General features: G+C 41.9%; 1 protein-coding gene across 2 annotated transcripts in view; it reads right to left on the bottom strand.

Moving 5' to 3' along the window:
• rnf34b (ring finger protein 34b) overlaps positions 1-19,898 on the bottom strand; it is a 48,422-nt gene that overhangs the window by 7,811 nt on the left and 20,713 nt on the right. For both annotated transcript variants that reach the window (XM_079804297.1, XM_079804296.1), the window contains exons 3-6: positions 18,233-18,676; positions 5,811-5,873; positions 5,338-5,539; positions 904-933 (exon numbers count right to left, since the gene is read on the bottom strand). In XM_079804297.1, coding sequence (XP_079660423.1) covers positions 904-933; positions 5,338-5,539; positions 5,811-5,873; positions 18,233-18,676 — 739 coding nt within the window. The remainder of the gene's footprint in view (positions 1-903; positions 934-5,337; positions 5,540-5,810; positions 5,874-18,232; positions 18,677-19,898) is intronic.

Genomic DNA, 19,898 nt, shown 5'->3' with positions numbered 1-19,898 from the left:
GAGCCTTGGCTCATCAAATCCTGACCATGACCCTGTCGCCGTTTCACCACTGTTCCTTCCTTGGACCACTTTTGATAGAGACTGACCACTGCAGACCGGGAACACCCCACAAGAGCTGCAGTTTTGGAGGTGCTTGTCTATCCATCACAATTTGGACCTTGTCAAACTCGCTCAAATCCTTACGCTTGCCCATTTTTCCTGCTTCTAACACATCAACTATGAGGACAAAATGTTCACTTGCTGCCTAATATATCCCACCCACTAACAGGTGCCGTGATGAAGAGAAAATCAGTGTTATTCACTTCACCTGTTATGCCTGATCGTTGTACATAAATAATATATTTATGCATATAATAATTAACACAATACATGGCTACTTTTAAAAGACCCTAAATGAAGTGAGATGCGCAGAATGGTGTATGGCATCTACCAGCAAGGGCTTACTACTCAAAGACAAATCCTGACCCCTTGTTAACCCCGAAAGACATTAATCCAGAGTTAAGCATGGTGTGCAAAGCTTATACTTATCTTTTATTTATGCTTATCACAACAGACAACACTTCATACTAAACGTTTAAATTAAACAGAGGTTAATGTCTCAAGAAACAGTGTTATTGTTAACTAGAACTATAAAAAAATTAAATAAAACTGAAATAAAGTAAAATTACATAGGAAAAATGAGAATGTAGCTTTGGCAACAGTTAAGTTGAAGTACTAAAATTATACTAAATCTAAAATAAAAAAATAAATGAAAGAGAAATAGAAATATATATTTAAAAAACTAAACTAAATTACTATTCAAACTTAAAATATCAAATTAAAAGTTATTCAAAATATTAACAAATATTATAACAGTATATACATAATATTAAAATAACAATGTATCAAAACAGGTTGGCTTACCTGCAGATATGCTGTTGCTAACATTTTCCACTGCAAGGAAAAGAAAACGAGAAGAATCAATTTTATGGAGAGCACATGCCTGTTTGAAAATCCTATTAACCACAGCTGATTTGGGGCTGATCCTTGACTGATTCAATTTCATGTTGTTTTTTTTCTCACATGGAGCCTGTCAAAAAGATTCGAAGACTGTGATAAAAAGACTGCGTTCTTCCTCATCCATCTCTCTTATTATATGATGTCAGCTGTGCTCTTTTTAGCCTGACCATCTAGAAAACTGACCACAGAGTTTCCCTCTCATTATTTTGCCAATTATATAGCCAGTGGGAGATAAAACAGGCTGTCATATAAAGTACCCAAGGAACATTTCATGCACTATTCTCCTAATTAAACGTCTTCATGAGATCTTCTAGAAGAAGGATCATCTCCTTAAAAAACTTTTTTTTCGGATTGAAAACTTGCTGACTTTTGTTCACACCAAGAAGGATAACTTTAATTCTAGGGTCTTCGCGGTCTTTTCTGACCCCAAAGGACGTTTGCTCAAATATGTTTTTTTTCTCTCACTTTGTCCAAATGGCATGAGACTTTTTACGGTTGTCAACACTCTCTAGATCTACAAATAAAAAAAAAATCGGATTGATATCTGTTTTTATGTTTGTGTGACAAAAAAAAGTCACACTCGGAGACCCCGCTTAGAAAATGGACAAAATTCATCCTCAAAACAGAAACAACACAGAACACGCATACAGAAATGAAGTGGCACACTTACATTTACATTTATGCATTTGGCAGATGCTTTTATTACCCTTATTACAGGGACAATTCCCCTGGAGCAACATGGAGTAAAGTGCCTTGCTCAAGGACACACTGGTGGTGATCGCTGGGATCGAACCAGCAACCTTCTGCGTATCAGTTCCATGGTTTAACCCACCGGACCACATCTCACTTCCAACAATGCATAAAACATTTGGTTAATTTGCATGTCTTTGGTCTGTGTTGCGTTCATATTTCAGTTGAACCGCACCAGAGTTAGTTTGGAAACGGGGAAACCATCTTTTCAGGGGTCTCGGTCCGCTTGTTTGCGCACCAGGGTTCGGATGGCAGTGTTCACACTTACTCAAATGAGCTGCACTAACAGAGCAATCGCACCGGGGTTCGGTTTAACCGAACCAAACATGCCAAGTGCGAACACACATAGGCCCTGTTTACACTAGTGCATTTTCATTTTAAAACAGCGTTTTTATAGTCTAGAAATCTAGACGCACCCTAGCGGCAGCAATTGTAATTTGCAGCCAGGGTCGTCTAGCAACTCTCCGTAGACTTGCGAGCTTGAAAAACCAAACTCTAGTCAGGCCAATCACATTATGTATAGAGTCGGTGGGCGGGCTTAACATAATGACGGCAGAGTTGCTGCGGTTCCGCGTGAAATCCCTGCTAACAAAAGAACGGCACTTAAGTCATTCTTAAAAAAGGAAGATGTGTTCTGAGTTTTGCTGACCGGATATGGCAAAAGTTTAATCTATCAACTAGCTCCGCTGGCGGGAAAACTCATGGAACTCAGCCACAACCTGCTTGTGATTGTTGGCATCACTGATAGCGATCTGGTTGGTTGTAGCGTTACCCTTTTGCGCGCAAAGGGAATTAGTTAGTTTTTTTTTGTTTTGACGCTCCGCGTTAAAAACTGGCCGACCAATGAGATCGGCGCTTTTGTTCACATGCCTGGAGCTGCTGAAGTTACAGTAAAACACGACTTGGTGGCACTCAAGCACAAAATGGTCTAGCCGAGCACACATTGATATGACGAAGAGGAAGTAAGTAGACAAGAGCTGCGTTTCCACCGCGGGAACTTTCCCCAGGAACTAGGGACTTTGGGGTGGTACTCAGTGTGTTTCAACCGCAGGAACCGGGGTCTAAATAAAGTTCCGGGTAAAAATTTCCCCCTCAAAATGGCCCTGCTTGCGAGGTGGAATTTTTTCAAAGTTCAGGAACTTCATGAGACTTGGGCGCTGAACATGCTGATTGGTTGAGCTCACGCTGCATTGTATTTCAACCTAAAAGTCTGTTGCGGTGCGTGCAGTAAGAATAGTTTGCTATTCAAAAAAAAAAACAAAGGAATTTATCGGACCGATGGACCGACAACGAGGTTCAGGCTTTAGTAAGTGTATTTGCGGAAGACGAAATCCAGTGGGCTAGTCCTACGTCACCGGACTAATCTTCACGGTACTTTAGACCGCGATGGAAATGCAGACAGCAGCAGGTCTGGGGAAAAAAGTTCCTGGGACAAATTGTTCCGGGTAATTTTGGTGGAAACGGGGCTAAAGAAGAAGATGAGCTGTTAAAGCTGCTTGCCAGTTAGCAAGAGTGTGTGAATGATTTTGGCAAGCATGTAAATACCGTCTCTCTTCTTCTTCTGTGTGACAAGCGAGTGCCAGAAGCGTAAAGTGGAGCAGCACCACCTTATGTACCGGGAGCACCATCTACTGAATTTGGACATTCACTCGGCGCATCGGCAGTGAAAATCGCTTGGATGTGAACACAAAGACGTGCCGAGAAACGTCTCGAAAAACGCTGGCGATAAGCGTGCGATAATCGTCCCGGTGTGCACAGGCCTTTAGACTGAGCCCCCAACTATCCTTTTATTTTTACATGCAATACCTCACTTCAGATGCAAAAGTTATTGTATATTGTAGTGTGTTATACTTATTGTGTCATAGTTATATCTATTGTTGTGCTGTTATTGTGTTGTATTTAAAGGGGTGGTAAACCACGATTTCACTATTCTAACTTTAGCTAGCGTGTAATGTTGCTGCTTGAGCATAAACAACATCTGCAAAGTTACAACGTTCAAAGTTTAAAGCAAAGGGAGATATTTGCTTTTAAAGAAATCAGTTTCTAAGAACTATAGCAAACGGCCAGTAGGCGACTACACACATTCCTCCAGGGTTGGTGACATCAACAGGCTCAATATTTACATAAACCCCTCCTCCGAGAATATTAAATAAGGGGGGGTGAGGCCATTTTGTATCGCGGCGCTGTTGTGGTATAGTTAGGCTGGAGTGTTGTTGCCGCGATGCCAAGGAAACGCTGTTATTTTCATCCGGATTGCAGGTCTGGGGTACTTGCTCTGTTCAGCCTTCCTTGGGACGGGGGTGCGTTGCAGAGCGTTTAACATACAGCATGTTATATGCACGTGTGTTTGAGACGGGGAACAGGCGCGCGCGGGGCTCCCTGCAGCACATCTCACGGAGGAAACCATCCACCGTCTTCGCGATTTCAATGCCGGATTTACACAATGTCAGCTGCGTGAAAAAAACACTGCCGGTGCGTGGATGCACGACGCGCGCGCTGCACATTTCACGGAGGACAACACAAACTTCCACAAACTTCGCGAGTTCAATACAGGATATGCACAACGGCTTGTCCTGAAAGCTGGATTTACAAACAGAAGCTGTTCACGGGCCACAACCTGTAAGTCTGATTTATATTTCATCGATGTGTTTTCCTGTAATAGGTTGTAGCAAGGAAGTAAACAGATGACAACGCTGTTCTGCAAACCAGTCTGTTAAATGCTCATTCATACTTAACGTTATCCGACGAACACCTAACGTTACAAACATTAACGTTAAAATCTCAACAGCGAACCTGGCATTAGTGTAAATGATTCTTTGATTAGAGCTTTTATGTATTGTTTATCTACAGGCATGCTAAACATGGTTCTGTGTGTGATTTGGCTAACTTACTAGTTAAAGCCAGTGCTTAGTGTTCGTTTTGGGTTAGTTCTTGCGACAGATATTTGGCTATAATCGTTCTAAAAATACAAAAGTTAAAGTGCCATTCAGTAGCGATCATTATAGATCCGCAGTCTTTACTCTTGAGGACTGAACAGGTTCTGCTCGATCATCTTCACTCAAATGTTCTGGGTCTGATTCGAGCTCATATGGTTTTATTGACGCCGTTGTTTCTAATACTGACCAAAGCACAGCCTCTGGTAAAGGTAAGGGGCGTGATGTTTCCGACAAACGTACACTAGGCGGTTAGCGAATCACAACACACTGGGCCAGCTAACCAATCTGAGCCCATCGCGTATTTTTGAGGGACTGGCTTCATACAACCCGGAAAGCATCAGACCGTTTTACAAGGAGGGACAGAGCAGTGTAGAATAAAGGTCAAATATATGAAAAATAAGGCAATTTTTTTTTTAAACGAAGCATGAACACATGTTACAGTGCACCCCACAAACACAGTCAAGCCTTCAAAAGAATGTGTTTTACCACCCCTTTAATGCATGACAATAAAAGGGAATTTAACTGGATTGTTATTGAAATTTAATATCATGTATTGAATCAACTAAAATCTCTACCGTTCTCTTTTCGCCTATGAATATTTTTGTAAAAAGTAGTCTAAACTTGCTTTATAATGCACCACATTGAGTCTTACTTGATCTTCTGTTGAGTTCGTTCTCTCTGTAGAGACGATGGACGCGCTCCACCAGCTCCCATTTCTCACAGCAGCCTGAATAGTTGACGAAGTTGCGGGCGAGAATCTCTTTCAGCTGCCGCACCGTCAGGCTCTCGATGTCGTCCTCGCGGGACAGGTCAGAGAGGGAGGCACGTGCGCGTCTCTGCGTCGCTGGGCTCGCCTGCTCAGGACAGACGTCAACAGAGACACGTTTTAGCATTTATCTTTAGTCCACACTGATGTTACATCAGACTGCTCATTGTTCACTTCTGTAGATGTTCTTCTGAAGTATTTGGCAAACACTAAGCAGAATTATTGGATGCCACTGAATTATTCATGTTAATAGATTCTGAGAATTTTCTTCAACCCAATTGTCTTCACAGTAGGATGGCACAATCAAACCAAGGCATGCTGATTTGGTCAGAAGTCAACAAAGGGATGGTTTGTCTCACCTCCAGTATGTCCTCATGAGGCTCCAGGTTGAGGAGGGAAACTGATGCAGTCTCTCTATGTTCCTGAAGATAAAACACAGAAATCAAGATTTCAGATTAAAACCTGGTTGAAGTCAGAATGTGTGTTCTGCGAGGTGATCACTCGGGTGCTGTGAGTTCAGATCCCATCATCTCTCCTCTGTAGTGTTTGTGTTAATAATATAGAAAAGAAAACTGGATAGATTAAAGCTATGGATATTGATAAAAAATATATGCTAAATTAATAAATGGTGGATTGGCCAGAAAATAAAAATACTAAAACCTGAAGACTAAAAATCTTAAAGGTGCAGTGTGTATTTCAGCGGCATCTGGTGGTGAGGTTGTGAATTGCAATCACCCACCGCTCACCCCTCCCTTTCGGAGCACATAGAGAAGCTACGGTGGCCGATACAGGACAAAGAAGTTTGTCCGCTTAGGGCTACTGTAGAAACATGACGCCGCAAAATGTTGACTTCACTGTAAGGAGACCCGCGGTGTATGTAGATAGAAATGGCTCATTCTAAGGTAATAAAAACATAACGGTACATTATGTAAGGTCTTTATACTCCACTGAAAACATAGTTATGAATATAATATTGCATTTCTGTCAATAGATCCTCTTAAATATTATATACTGACTGCACCTTTAAAAATAAAAACTTTTTATTAGTTTCAGAATATAAATTCAAGCCATATTAAATACAAAAAAACTGTTAAATAAGAATTTTTTATATATATATATAATATATAATATACTACCATTCAAAAGTGTGGGGTCAGTAAAACATTTTTTCAAAAGAAAAAAAACAGCAAAAACAGTAATGTTGTGAAATATTACAATTCAAAATAATAGTTTTTTATTTGAATATAGTATATAATAATATATGTTGAATATAGTAATATTATTTAATATTATTTTTTTTAATGTAATTTATTCCTGAGATCAAAGCTCAATTACTCCAGTCTTCAGTGTCACATGATCCTACAGAAATCATTCAAATATTCTGATTTGCTGCTCAAGAAACATTTATTATTATTATTATTATCAATGTCCAAAACAGTTGTGTTGCTTAATATTTTTTGTGGAAAACATGATTAATTTTTTTCAGGATTCTGTGTTGAATAGAAAGTTTAAAGAACAGCATTTAAACATTATAATTAATATAATATAATATAATAAGAATATAATATAATAAAAATTGAGATACATTACAAAAATACTCCTAAGATACATTAACATATTTTATTGAAATATTGTAATATATATTTTATTAAAGTATTGGATATATTAGTGCTAGACTTACGATTCGACTTACATAAAAAAAACAACAACACATAAGTTTGACAAAATATACAGAATATGTACATTTTGACAAAAATGTCAGATAGAACCTTATATAATTCCAAGGTGATGAATTGACTCATTAAGTAATACATTTAATTTAATTAACATAAATGTAAGTATTAGAAATTGTGAAACATCTTAAATGAATCATTATTATTAGCCATTCTATTGATCTATTGAAGTTTTCACCATGTTAAACATTAAAGTCTTTCATGCAATTCTTGAAGACAAACATCACAAAATGCTTTTTTTTACTTAAAAAACTGAGATTCATCTAACAGTAATCTCTGTCTGTTTAAGTGCATTTAAATTAAATCAACTACCATCACATCCTCGCAGTTAGCTTCCCTCGGTTCTGCAACTGCACATCAAATAACAACACATTACAGATTCAATCATTTATTGATTGCAATCATTTCTTCCCTATGTCATTCACACAAGGACTGTGTGCAGACAGCGTTTGGACGGTTGGTTGGGCTCTCTCTCTTTTCATATTTGCCGCATTCAGAACAATTAGCTAATGGCTCTGCGTTCTTCCTGTCTGTTGTCTTGCAGAAGAATGTTTTTATGAGAGGGCTCAGCACATGGACTGAGATCTCACACAGGCCACATACAAACATCGTGCAGCTCTGCTGGCTGGCTGCGTATTAATAATGAATGGGTCAGTCTGCCAACTCAAGCTCTAAAGTCACACTAGACCATCACAGTCTCTTCCCCAACACACAGGCGCACTCTTTAAAACTTCAGGGTGAATTATGTAGTTATCAAACTTAGTCATTTGCCTCTTAAAAAGCACTTAAATGCCTGTACTTTAAGTGTACTAAGTCATTCAGGAATTATTGGACAACCTGTTCCAACATTATGTAACAGGCTCAGCATGTCACATCTAAATAAAACGTCATGGCTAGCCTCGTGGAGTACAGCTGTTTCCAGTATCCACGCGGTCACGTCGCATCAAAGCACGTCAGAGCGGATGAGTGTCTGCTAACTGAGGGTTGTAAGCAGCTTAATAACTGTACAGAGAACAGGAGTCAATAGAATAGGGTGTAAAAATGTTTAAGATTGAGGAGAAATCCTTGCTTATGTATTCAGAATGTGCGACTTACAAACTGGGTGGGAACTGATGTCATGATGTCAATCTCGCAATATGGAAACGGATTAAACAATAACAACAATCAAACAATATTATCAGATATATTTAACCACATTTATAGGAGTTACATTATTTTGTATGATTTTACTCTGAATATGCTTCAACATGCATAATGCAATACGTATGTAACAGTAAGCATGCTAAATTCAAACGCAACAAGAATGTAAAATATCATAATTGACAGCAATGTTAAAGCAATACGTTAGAAGAAACAAAGGTTTTTGTTAAATGTTGAAAAGTACTTAATGTGCAATTTTAGGTAAGTCATTTGAAGGTTGAATGTGTAAATGTGTAAACTGTTGTGTTCCCTTTCAAAAGCTACACTCAATGCTGCATAAGCTTATGCAAATGGGGATGTCTTTGACATAACCAGCTGTGAAAATAGTGTGAAAACACGTCAATGAAATTGACCCGGGAGGTATTTATAGCCTCGGCTGGTGACGTCATAGGCGCACCTGCTGCACGAGGCTATAAATAGATGAGCTTCAGCTGGAGCAAACCAGGTCTTTTTGTTTTCAGACCAACTCTGTGTTATGGTGTGTTACAAAGTCTCTGAAAAAAAAAAAAAATTCTCTCTCTCTTTCAAGACTCAACTCGAGATCTTTGTTAGGAGTTAGTTTTCAACATGGCAGTGTGCAGATTTCTCTCTCTTTCTCATCTCTGTTACAAAGAAACATTAGTGGAAAGAGTTAGTTAAATCTGATCAGTTGGAAATGAGTCAGCAGAGTAAAACGCTGTATATCCATGTTCTCTTTCAAATAACAGAACTGGATGCACACGTTTATTGCTGTGTGTGTTTGGGGAAAAGCATGCGGTCGCTGCATTGAGTCAGACGAGTGTGAGCATTACAAGCCTTTGCAGTTAGAATGCTTTATGCTCGTCTGGGCTACTTTCAGTCCGCACCAGTTTTCGGAGCTCTCGAATGGGTTTGTTGACGAGCAAGAGACGGGTCCGTCCCTTTCGCTTGCTCGCTCAACAAATGCATGTTTCCCCGCGTGATCCCGAAGCGCGCTCCGGCGTTTCTTCGGCTCGCGCGGGGAATGATGATGAATCTCTGGGTCCGCGGACCTCGAGCAGCCGCCTGCGATCGTTCCTCACATGATGGTGAATCCATACGAGGAATTTATCGAGGTGGTTGTTCGCGCGGTGGCCAGGGCAGTTTGTCTGGTACCGTGAATGAGAGATCCCCGAACGCAGTGAGCTTGAGGTTTCTGTCTAGAAAAAACATTTACTTCACGTGTTTTTGTACCCTTGACGTCGACATTTTCGACTATCATGGGTGCGAAATCGCGTTGATATGTGAGAATACCCAGGTGGGAGACGCTCACGAGCTATCTCTCGCCTGGGTCTGCATTTTCATTAAAGAGACATACCTCCCCACGAAGCCATGTCGGCTGTCGTGGGCAAAGCTTATATATGTATGAATTATATATTGTATATTATTTTATATGGAATATATATATAATATATATTGTATATGATTTATATAAGAATTATAAATATAAGGGGACAGGCTGGTGCTGCGCTGCACACAATGGCTGTCTTGCAGGCATATCAGGCTGACCTTCTGAAGGATTTGAGTGGTTAATTTGGTGACTCAGTTAACTCTGTAGTGGCCAGATTTAAAGGAGTGTAAGAAACATGAGGAAGTGTTCACTCAGTTTCTTCCTCAATGCACTCAAGGGGAGGGGCTGTCAGCCACATAACTTCTCTTCGGTCCTTCAAGATTTAGGGGGGTAATAAGCAGAGTGTGGCGAGTCGTGCTCTCCCTCGTAAAGACTGGAGACCGGCTCGTCATCCTCAACAACCTCTCAGGGCAGACCTCGGGACTGTCATCAATATAAGAAGTCCGGTGGTCTGGTGCCCAGTCTGCCCCCACGGGACAGGGCATGTCAAACATTTGCTTGCCCCACCCCGTTATCCTCAAAACCACTCCATCCCCGCCGCCTCTGGTGATTCGGGGGGGCAGTGGTTTCCAGTGAAATGTTAGACGTTCAGTGTTTAAATCCTGCTATCATCCAGGACATAGAACGTCTAACATCCCCTCAACAGGAAGTGTTAAAATTGTCACTCTCAGAGTCTCAGGCAGCGTGTGAACTTCTGCCAGGCGTTTCTGCATGGGTGTTAAGCACAGTAAAAATTAGTAAACTAATTTATTTGTCGTCCTCCGTGTTTGAACGGCGTGGTCTCCACTTCCGTGAAGGCGGAGTTGGCGTTCGTACTGTCACAAGTGACAGCAGTTACTTCCTGGTCCCCAGTAGGGTGGGGGGGTGTCCAATCTTAGGTCTTCGAGTCTTAAACCGTGAAGCAGTTAAAGTACTCAAGGTTAAGATGTTACAGTGAAGGCGGTCGTGTCGCATATTCAACATTGTGATTGGATTCGGCACGATTGATCCGAAGGACGCATGTATTCGCATATAAAGACTGCCACAACACAGGAAGTTCCTGAGTTTCGCTCTTGGGGGCAAAAGCTTACCAATTTCGGGTCTTCCAATCGGCTAGCCTTGTAACCGCACGTATACGAAATGTATGGATGTATTACCGGCTCCATTGGGATTCCGGGGCATTCAAATTTTGAATTACAGAGGCGATTGCTAAAATTAGCACAATCACATGGGATGGTGCTTCAACACAGTGTGTTAGCTCATCTAGTTTCTCTAGGGTTGAGACTCAACACCAAGAAAAGTGTTCTTTCTCCTGCCCAGAGAACGACTTATCTAGGGTTTGTTCGGTTTTTGGTCACCAAGGTGGCTTGAATCAAGACCATTCAGTATTCCCTGAGCAAAGTCAGGCTAGACCAAGATCTTACTGATCATCAGCACCAGAGTGTTAGGTCTAATGGCATCAGCATCCACGGGTTTCCCTTTGGGGTTGTTGCACATAAGACCGTTTCAGTTGTGGCTCAAAGCCAGAGGACCTGACGGGCTGGGGTGCGGCCTTAAGTGGTCGTCCAGCCCAACGGGAATGGGAGGGTCATCCACTCAGTTGGCACATCAACTGCCTCGAGTTGACGGCTGTATTTCTGGCCCTGAAATACTTTCTCCCCCAATTGAGGGGCTGTCATGTCCTAGTGCGGGTGGACAGTACAGCTAAATATCTCATATATAATCACCAGGGGGGTCTGTGCTCACGCTATCAGAATAGCGAGACAGATTTTTCTCTGGGCTCAGAACAAGTTCCTGTCACTCGAGCAGTGTACATTCAAGGGCGATTGAATGTGGAAGCAGATTTACTGTCCAGACAGAGTTACAGATGGGGGGGTGGAAACTCCACCCAGAAGTAGTCAAGCAGATCTGGATCAGATTTTACAGAGCTGACCACAGGGAGTGGACCTCTTCGCCTCTTCTCAGACAGCGCAATGTCCCTGCTTCTCTCTGTCACCCAGCCCCGCTGGGTCTGGATGTGATGGTTCATACATGGCCCAAAATGCGTCTGTATGCCCTCCTTCCAGTCGCTCTGCTCCTGGGAGTTCTAGCCGGGGTTCGCCAACAAGGGTCTTGCTTCTTATCAATAGCGCTGCGTTGGTCGAACAGGGTTTGGTTCTCGGAGATAGTGTCTCTCCTCAACGGCTCGCCTTGGGCGATTCCGGCGAGGAGGGACCTTCTGTCTCAGGCAGAGGGCACGATATTCCATTCCAGGCCCGACCTGTGAAACCTTCATGTTTGGCCCCTGAAGGGCACCAACTGAGGGACACGGGGCTTTCGCCTGCAGTTATTGAGACCATCCTAAGTGCTAGAGCTTCCTCCACTCGGAAAGTTTATGCTAATAAATGGGGTGTCTTTGAAAGGTGGTGTACGACACAATGTAGATTCAGTCAACTGCCAGGTAACTTCAGTTCTGGATTTTCTGCAAGAAAAGTTGTCATCAGGCACCTGCCCCTCCACTCTCAGGGTTCATGTGGCCGCTCTTTCGGCTTGCCACGCCTTGGTGGATGGGGTGCCGCTCGGGAGACATCCCCTACTCGCTCGCTTCATTCATGGGGTAGGCGGTTGAGGCCACCTGTTAGAACCAAGATCCCTTCATGGGACTTAGCTTTAGTCCTCGAGGGTCTGGTTGAGACCCCCTTTGAAACATTAGCTTGCTCCTCCACTCTCAGGGTTTATGTGGCCGCTCTTTTGGCTTGCCATGCCCTGATGGATGGGGTGCCGCTTGGGAGGCATCTTCTGCCTGCTCACTTTGTTGTGCCAGGCAGTTGTGGCCTCCATTAAGAGCCAAGATCCCTTCATTGGACTTAGTTTTAGCCCTCGAGGGTCTGGTTGAGACCCCCTTTGAACCTCTAGAATCAGCGTCTGACGAACTTCTGACTCTAAAGATGGTTTTTCTTATGGCTATAACTTCTCTGAAAAGAATTGGGGACATGCAGGCTCTGTCAATATCGCCATCCTGCTTAGACTTTGCCCCAGGTTTGGTGAAAGTGATTTTGCATCCCCACCCTGACTACCTGCCTAAGGTTCCTTTGTCGACTGTACATCCTGTCACTCTTGAAACCTTCTGCCCTCTGCCGTTCACAACGCCGGATCAGGAGAAACTTCATAGACTGTGTCCAGTCCATGCTCTTATGGCCTACCGCACTAGCCAGTGGCGTAAGTCAGAGCAACTGTTTGTTTGCCATGGGGGCCGTAACAGAGGTTCTGCCACCATCAAACAATGTCACATTGGGTCAGGGATGCTACTGCTCTTGCCTATGAGGTGCGCGGTCAAGCTTCACCTATAGGATTAAGGGCTCACTCCACCAGGGGAGTCGCCTCTTCTACTGCGTTAGCAAGGGGTGCTCCCTTACAAAGTGTTTGTGATGCGGCAGGTTGGTCCTCTCCGCACACATTCTTAAGACTTTATAGCTTGGATGCTCATGCCGCTCTGGGCTCTCATGTCCTTGAGTCGACATCACAGGCTAATGCCTGAGGCTTCTTGCGTTCTTGTGCACACCTACACAACCGTAAGGGGTCCAGGCACCATCAAGCACGGCGGCGTGGGTATTCTCGTTCCCATTTGCATAAGCTTATGCAGCATTGAGTGTAGCTTTTGAAAGGGAACGCTTGGGGTTACTTGACTGTAACCCTGTTCCCTGATAAAGCGGAACGAGATGCTGCATTGCTAGGCCGTGCTGATGATGCTTCAGGACGGGTCTTCAAACAAAGAAGATCTGGTTTGCTCCAGCTGAAGCTCATCTATTTATAGCCTCGTGCAGCAGGTGCGCCTATGACGTCACCAGCCGAGGCTATAAATACCTCCCGGGTCAATTTCATTGACGTGTTTTCACACTATTTTCACAGCTGGTTATGTCAAAGACATCCCCATTTGCATAAGCTTATGCAGCATCTCGTTCCGCTTTATCAGGGAACAGGGTTACAGTCAAGTAACCCCAAGCGTTTTATAGGCCATTTAAACTATTAACCCCTTAACTGTCAGCCCCTTTTTGAGAATACACATGAAAATGCACTATCCAAACTTAAAGGGCTGTAATTCAAGAAAACTTTGGAATATAGACACCCGGCAGATTATTGCTGAAGTGAAAGCAATTCAAAATATGAAAGTATGAAAAAGTTATGGAAGTTTAAATTTACTGTAAATAAAAAATACTGTACTAAATATTTTTTATTTTATATAAAATATATTTTTTACAAAAATGTTTTAATCTAAAATTACTATACAATCAAAGCCATATGTCTAACCAAGTTGTGTTCCAAATTTGAAGTTGATATCACAAAAATTGAAGTTCCCATGAGATTTTGTTTAGGCGCAATACCAAAAATAGCCGGGTGTCATTTAAATTCCATTGATTGTTTTTTTTGATGCATTTTCCTGTAATGTTCTGTCCAAATGTCACTTGCATCACAGATATGTGTTTTGTCAAGATTAGAAAAGATTTTGATTATACAGTAGTTAAAATAAATGTTGTAATATGAAACATGACACCGCCCACTAGGGGAGGAGCCTGCTAAAAGAATTTAAAGTACCATTTCCATGGTAACGCAACATCCAATTTCAAAATGGTTTTCACAGGATGAATTTTGAGCTCGTACGCTTTCGAATGATACTTAATTTATGATAATCACTAAAATATATGATACGAAAAAAAGGCGATCAAAAAAAGAGTGCCAGGTTTCCCGCCAGCGGGACGGTGTCAGTTAAGCGGTTTCAAAATAATATAATAAAATTGTTAAATGTAAAAATAAAATGTAAAAATGTAATAAATACTGTAAATAAATTATATATATATATATATATATATATATATATATATATATATATATATATATATATATATATATATATATATATATATATATATATATAGGCTAAACTAAAAAAACAAACCAAACAAAACATCATTATTGGTTTGGCATTCTGTACAGCAAATATTGTTAGCTCTTATGACAAATTACTTGTGATTTTCCTTATTTTTAAGTGGCTTTGAATAAGGCCAACGCTGCATCTGAAATCTTACACTTCTCTACTATATAGTCTGCGAAAAACAGTACACCAACAGAGTAGTATGTCCGAATAATAGTCCTCGAAAAACAGTTGGCGAAAGGTAGCCTACCCGGATGACCTACTTCCGGCAGATTCTGAAGTGTGCATACAATGGACACTTTACCATCCCATGAGGCCACGGGAGAAGATTTGTGAATGGAGGTGAAGCGAAAATCGTGACTCATCCCTATGACCTACCGTCACGATTTTGATTGATTTAATTATAGAATTTCGAACAGGTTGTGCGGTTATCGTCTAAAAAAATCCCTGTGTAGTACATCCAGATTACATTCATACTACACACATTCATACTATATAGAACATACTTTTCTAATGGTCGCAAAGTAAGTTCAAATTCAAATGTAGTACCCACACAAAAAGTACGCAATTTCGGACACAAGTTCACACAGCAATAGAATACGGTTGTCAGTCCTTTATTCGAGTCCTTAATACGGGTACGTTCACACACAGTACCGTTATTTACAAGAGTGACAACCTCTTTCTCCAACAACCAAACTCACACCTGTACATTTTCAGGACTCACAACCGCATTCTTGGATAACCCACGTTGTGTGAACGGAACCGTACTGGACAACTAGTTGTCCGTCACATCATACAGTGTGAAAGAGCTGCTCTGCGCTACACGAATGCATGTCTATCTTGTGTTACGGGTTTTCATATGTGGTTTCAGTAACATACAGTGACAGAGATATGAGCTGTGTCATCTGAAGGATAAGATCCAGTTACTGTTCTCCACCGGATATAAAAGCTGCTGTCGGTTAATGAAGATTTGATGGATGAACTCGAGCGCATTGGACCCTTGTCGTGTCAAAAGTGATAAGACTTTTCAGTTTTATTGACTTCGCCATATTTGATATTACTTTGGTCACTGTTGCTATGGTTACTCCAAAGAGAATACAGGCTTGACTCCCATTGCATGTTCATACAGACAGTATTCGAGACGCTATTGCATGTTGCTGTGTGAACGGGACTCACTGCTGTAAGTAAAGACGTTTGTCAATTCCAAAAACTGAGGCCTTGTTTACATCTGGTATTTTAAGATGTGTTTTGGTCGATCGGATCACAAGTGGACGACACTAAATACAGCTGTAAACTGGAGCTTTTCCACTTTCGACCACTCCCAGAGGTAGTGAAAAAGCATTCAACCGGATTGCCTTTGTAGTGTAAACGCTCATGTGGTCGAATGTATTGAACAGCCGCAAAAGACCGCAAAAGACCACTTACTCTCCACCTACTGGCCTAATGCTGCGGTCACACCAAACGCGACTAAAGCGTCGTGAGCGAGTGATTTCAATGTTAAGTCTGGAGGTCCTGCGCGCAACTCGCGTGTATTGCGCAAGACGCTCAATTCGCGTCCAGTGGCGCGATACGCGCAAGTGATTCTTTTTGTGCATTCACGCGTTTGATGCGAATTCGCGTCTGACGGCGAGTTGAAAAATTTGAACTTTGCCGTCAATTCGAGCCGCGTTAACCAATCAGGAGCCTGCTTGCTGCTGTCACGTGGTAAAGTGACGTGATGAGAAACCCTGCATAATTTAAAAATACTACTATTGTGTCACAAAATGTAGTTTGAAGACTTTTTCAGGTGAGAATGTAGTTGTTTAATCCCGGCGAGAGCAGCCTTTCCTCGGCCAGTCCTTCTGCCGTCTGCCGCTGGCTCTGATGTCCTGTAGTGGTTCGTCTTGTGTGGATCTAACGGCCGATCTTTGGTGTCATGAATCGATAATTTGTTGTCTGCCAAATCGTTTTGACTGAGGGCAAAGAGAAGTTTCATAACTTTATTTTTTTAAGGATATTTAAATATATATGCAGTGAAGATAATTAGGAGTTGCTTGGACCACGTTTGTGTGGCTATTAATGTTTAATATGTATTTTTAATGAAAATGAAAAGAGGCAAAGTGGTGTTTTATGACATATTTCTCCTGGAGCGCCGAACGCGCGTCTATTTCGCTTCAAGCACTCAATTTATATGAATTGATTCAAAATGTTCAAGCGTCCAACTACACGCGGTAGATACGATTTTGACGCTCTATTCCCGTTTGGTGTGAACGCAGCATTAGATCGAAAGACCTGAAAAAAAACCCCATAAATTTACCCACCCATAGGACCCCCCCCCCCTTCAAAGAAATCAGGACAGAAGTGGTTCAAAAGTGGACAAAAGAGGCGGATTAAAACACCAGGGATGCTTCTCATTTCTTATTTGTGCATCCTCATTTCCTTCCCTTGTTTCCTTTCCACGCATCTTAGCTCCAAGCCCTTAGGATGCTAGGGAAGGATTCACCTGTGTATTATTGCACATGCCTCCTCAGGAAGCTTCTTTACTTCTCGTTCCTCGCCTCCTCGCAGTGCAGTTAGAGATTTGAGATGTCCCTTAAGATGGCTGAGTTAGTTTCCGGGTCACAGGCTGGAGGACGAAGGAGCGAGGAAACGAGGAAACATCAATTTGAGTATTGAGAAGCACCCCAGGTGTAAACAGGTATGTGTCTCCCTCAGATATTGTGATCCAATTGACCAAAACGCATCTTAAAGGGATACTTCATCCAAAAATGAAAATTAGCCCATGATTTACTCACCCTCAAGTCATCCTAGGTGTATATGACATTCTTCTTTCAGACGAATAAAAATGTATAGTTATATTACAAAAGTCCAGGCTAATCCAAGCTTTATAATGGCAGTAATAGTTGCTCTGTTTTTGAAGTCCATAAAAAATGCATCTGTTCATCAAATAACGTGCTCCACATGGCTCCGGGAGGTTAATAAAGACCTTCTGAAGTGAAATCGATGCGTTTGTGTTAGAAAAAATATCCATATTTAAAACTTTCTAAAGTAAAGTTTCGGTCGATCGCCTTCCGTATTCAATTTATGGAAAAAGTGTTGAAAGTGCCTCTGCCGTTCATAAGGCTTCCGTTACCAGGTACGCTCGTCAGATGTCGCGAGAAGGCACTTTCAACACTTTTCCACGGAAGGCGATCGGCTGGAACTTTACTTTATAAAGTTCATTCACTTCAGAAGGCCTTTATTAACCCCCCAGAGCCGTGTGGAGCATGTTATTCGACGGACAGATGCATTTTTTATGGACTTAAAAAACAAAGCAACAGTCACTGCCATTATAAAGCTTGGAAGAGCCAGGACTTTTTTAATATAACTCCGATTTTATTCGTCTGAAGGAAGAATGTCATATACACCTAGGATGACTTAAGGGTGAGTAAATCATGGGCTAATTTTCATTTTTGGGTGAACTATCCCTTTAATACCAGGTGTAAACAGGGCCTGACAGTGTGAACGTAGCCTAAAAGTGTCTGCTAAATTAAAACATTTAAAAGGAAATAAGAATATTAGTCACCAGTCGAGGTTCTGGTGATACAATACATGGGAAAACACTGCCAAAGTGACTGAAAGAAAGCACCTCACCTGATTGGTTGTCCCTGAGCTATCGCTGCGAATGAGAGCTTCTCCCTGAGACGCGGCTACGGACAGCGCCGACTGCTGGGAGGAGGAGCGCGCTGTGGAAGCGGGCGGTGTGGAGAGAGAGCGCGGAAGTGATGGTAGACTGTCTGTGTCCGCTTCCGCCTCCTCTACTTCCTCCTCCTCCTCCTCCTCATCTTCCCCGATCTCCAGCTCGGCACCCAGATGGCAGAGCACCAGGTCCACCAGGTCCTCTTTCTCCCTGCAGGTGTCCGTGTTGATGTTTCGCAGCGTGAGGTACTGCCGCAGGTCTTTAACGCGGAGTCGCATTAACCTGGGCCGCTGGAAGGCCGTGCCCCACAGCAAGTGGCAGGTGGCACAGCGCCGCAGGTTTTCCTGCAGTACAGAACACAGCGAGCAGAAGCTCTTCTTGCAGTCCGAGCAAACGTGCTGCGAAGAGAGGGAGAGAGATAAATCAACACAATTTGAATAATGAGAGAGTATATCATAATAGGGATGGGCATTTTCGAAACACTAGTTTGTGATCCAAATGACACACTTTACTTATACTATGCACTATGTATTAAATTGTGTAGTGTATGAATTTTATACGTTTATTTTGTCATTCAACGTCCTAGTCTGATAGCCCCTCCCCCTCTGCTATGTAAGGAAAGCTGCGACAGTTGAGTGCATGAAGTGTCCAATTAACTAAATTAATGCTAGGCCTGACTATTTAAGTGACTATATTCTGAATGTGTTACACCATTGATGCTGTTAAAGCTACCTCGGGACATTGAAGATACGTCACACCACAAGTGACATTTTACCGGTTTTCCAGCTGGCTTATATTATTGCTTATGAAGGAAATCACTGTCTGTAACTTTAATAAGAAATAAAGCTGCAAGCAGCAATTTCTTATTAAGCACAAAGACGCCAATAAGACATGCCAACATGGCTGGCGGTGTTAGACCAACTGCAACAATGAGCAATTAAAGGCATTTTTGGCAAAATGGCTGAAAAATCATATATACAGTCACTAATAATATGATTTAATGGTTTATAAATTTTGACCAATAGGTGGCGCAGTTACGAAATTGATGTGGTGTGGTTAGAGTGAGGTGACAATTAGAGGCAAAGTTTGGTGTTATTATGTCAAAGCATTGCAGAGATACAGCCTCAAGAGTCATTTTGGCATCATGCCTCAGCTTTGTCGCTGCGGTATATGAAAACGGTTTTGTCTGTTGACACGAAATTAATAACTTTTTGCTGTCATGGTCTGAAGATGTTATGATTCGAGTTTGGTGAAAATCAGACAAAGGGTCTAGGAGGAGTTCGAAAAAGTAGGTTTGTAAAGGAAATAAAAATGGCGAACAGGAAGTTTGGCCAAATATGGTAAAATTGGGATCTATGTTCTTGGTATGACCCAAGGAATCTATTAAAACCAGTTTTAATGACAATAGTCAAATTGAATCAAAAGTTATTAGCATTTTTGGAAAATTCCTTATAACTTTTGTCCACAAGGTGGCGCTGCCCCGAAACTTTTTGAGTACTTTCAGGGCTTGGTGCCGAAGACATATACCAAGTTTCTTAATGATACGCCAATGCGTAAAAAATAGCACTTTTTGACAAAATTCAAAATGGCCGATGTCAAAAATGGTTGATATGGGAAAAT

The sequence above is a fragment of the Gobio gobio genome (assembly GCF_949357685.1).
Source record: "Gobio gobio genome assembly, chromosome: 22".
NCBI lineage: Eukaryota > Metazoa > Chordata > Actinopteri > Cypriniformes > Gobionidae > Gobio > Gobio gobio.
Note: the sequence above shows the minus strand (reverse complement) of the source record. Positions and strands in the feature narration are given on the sequence as shown.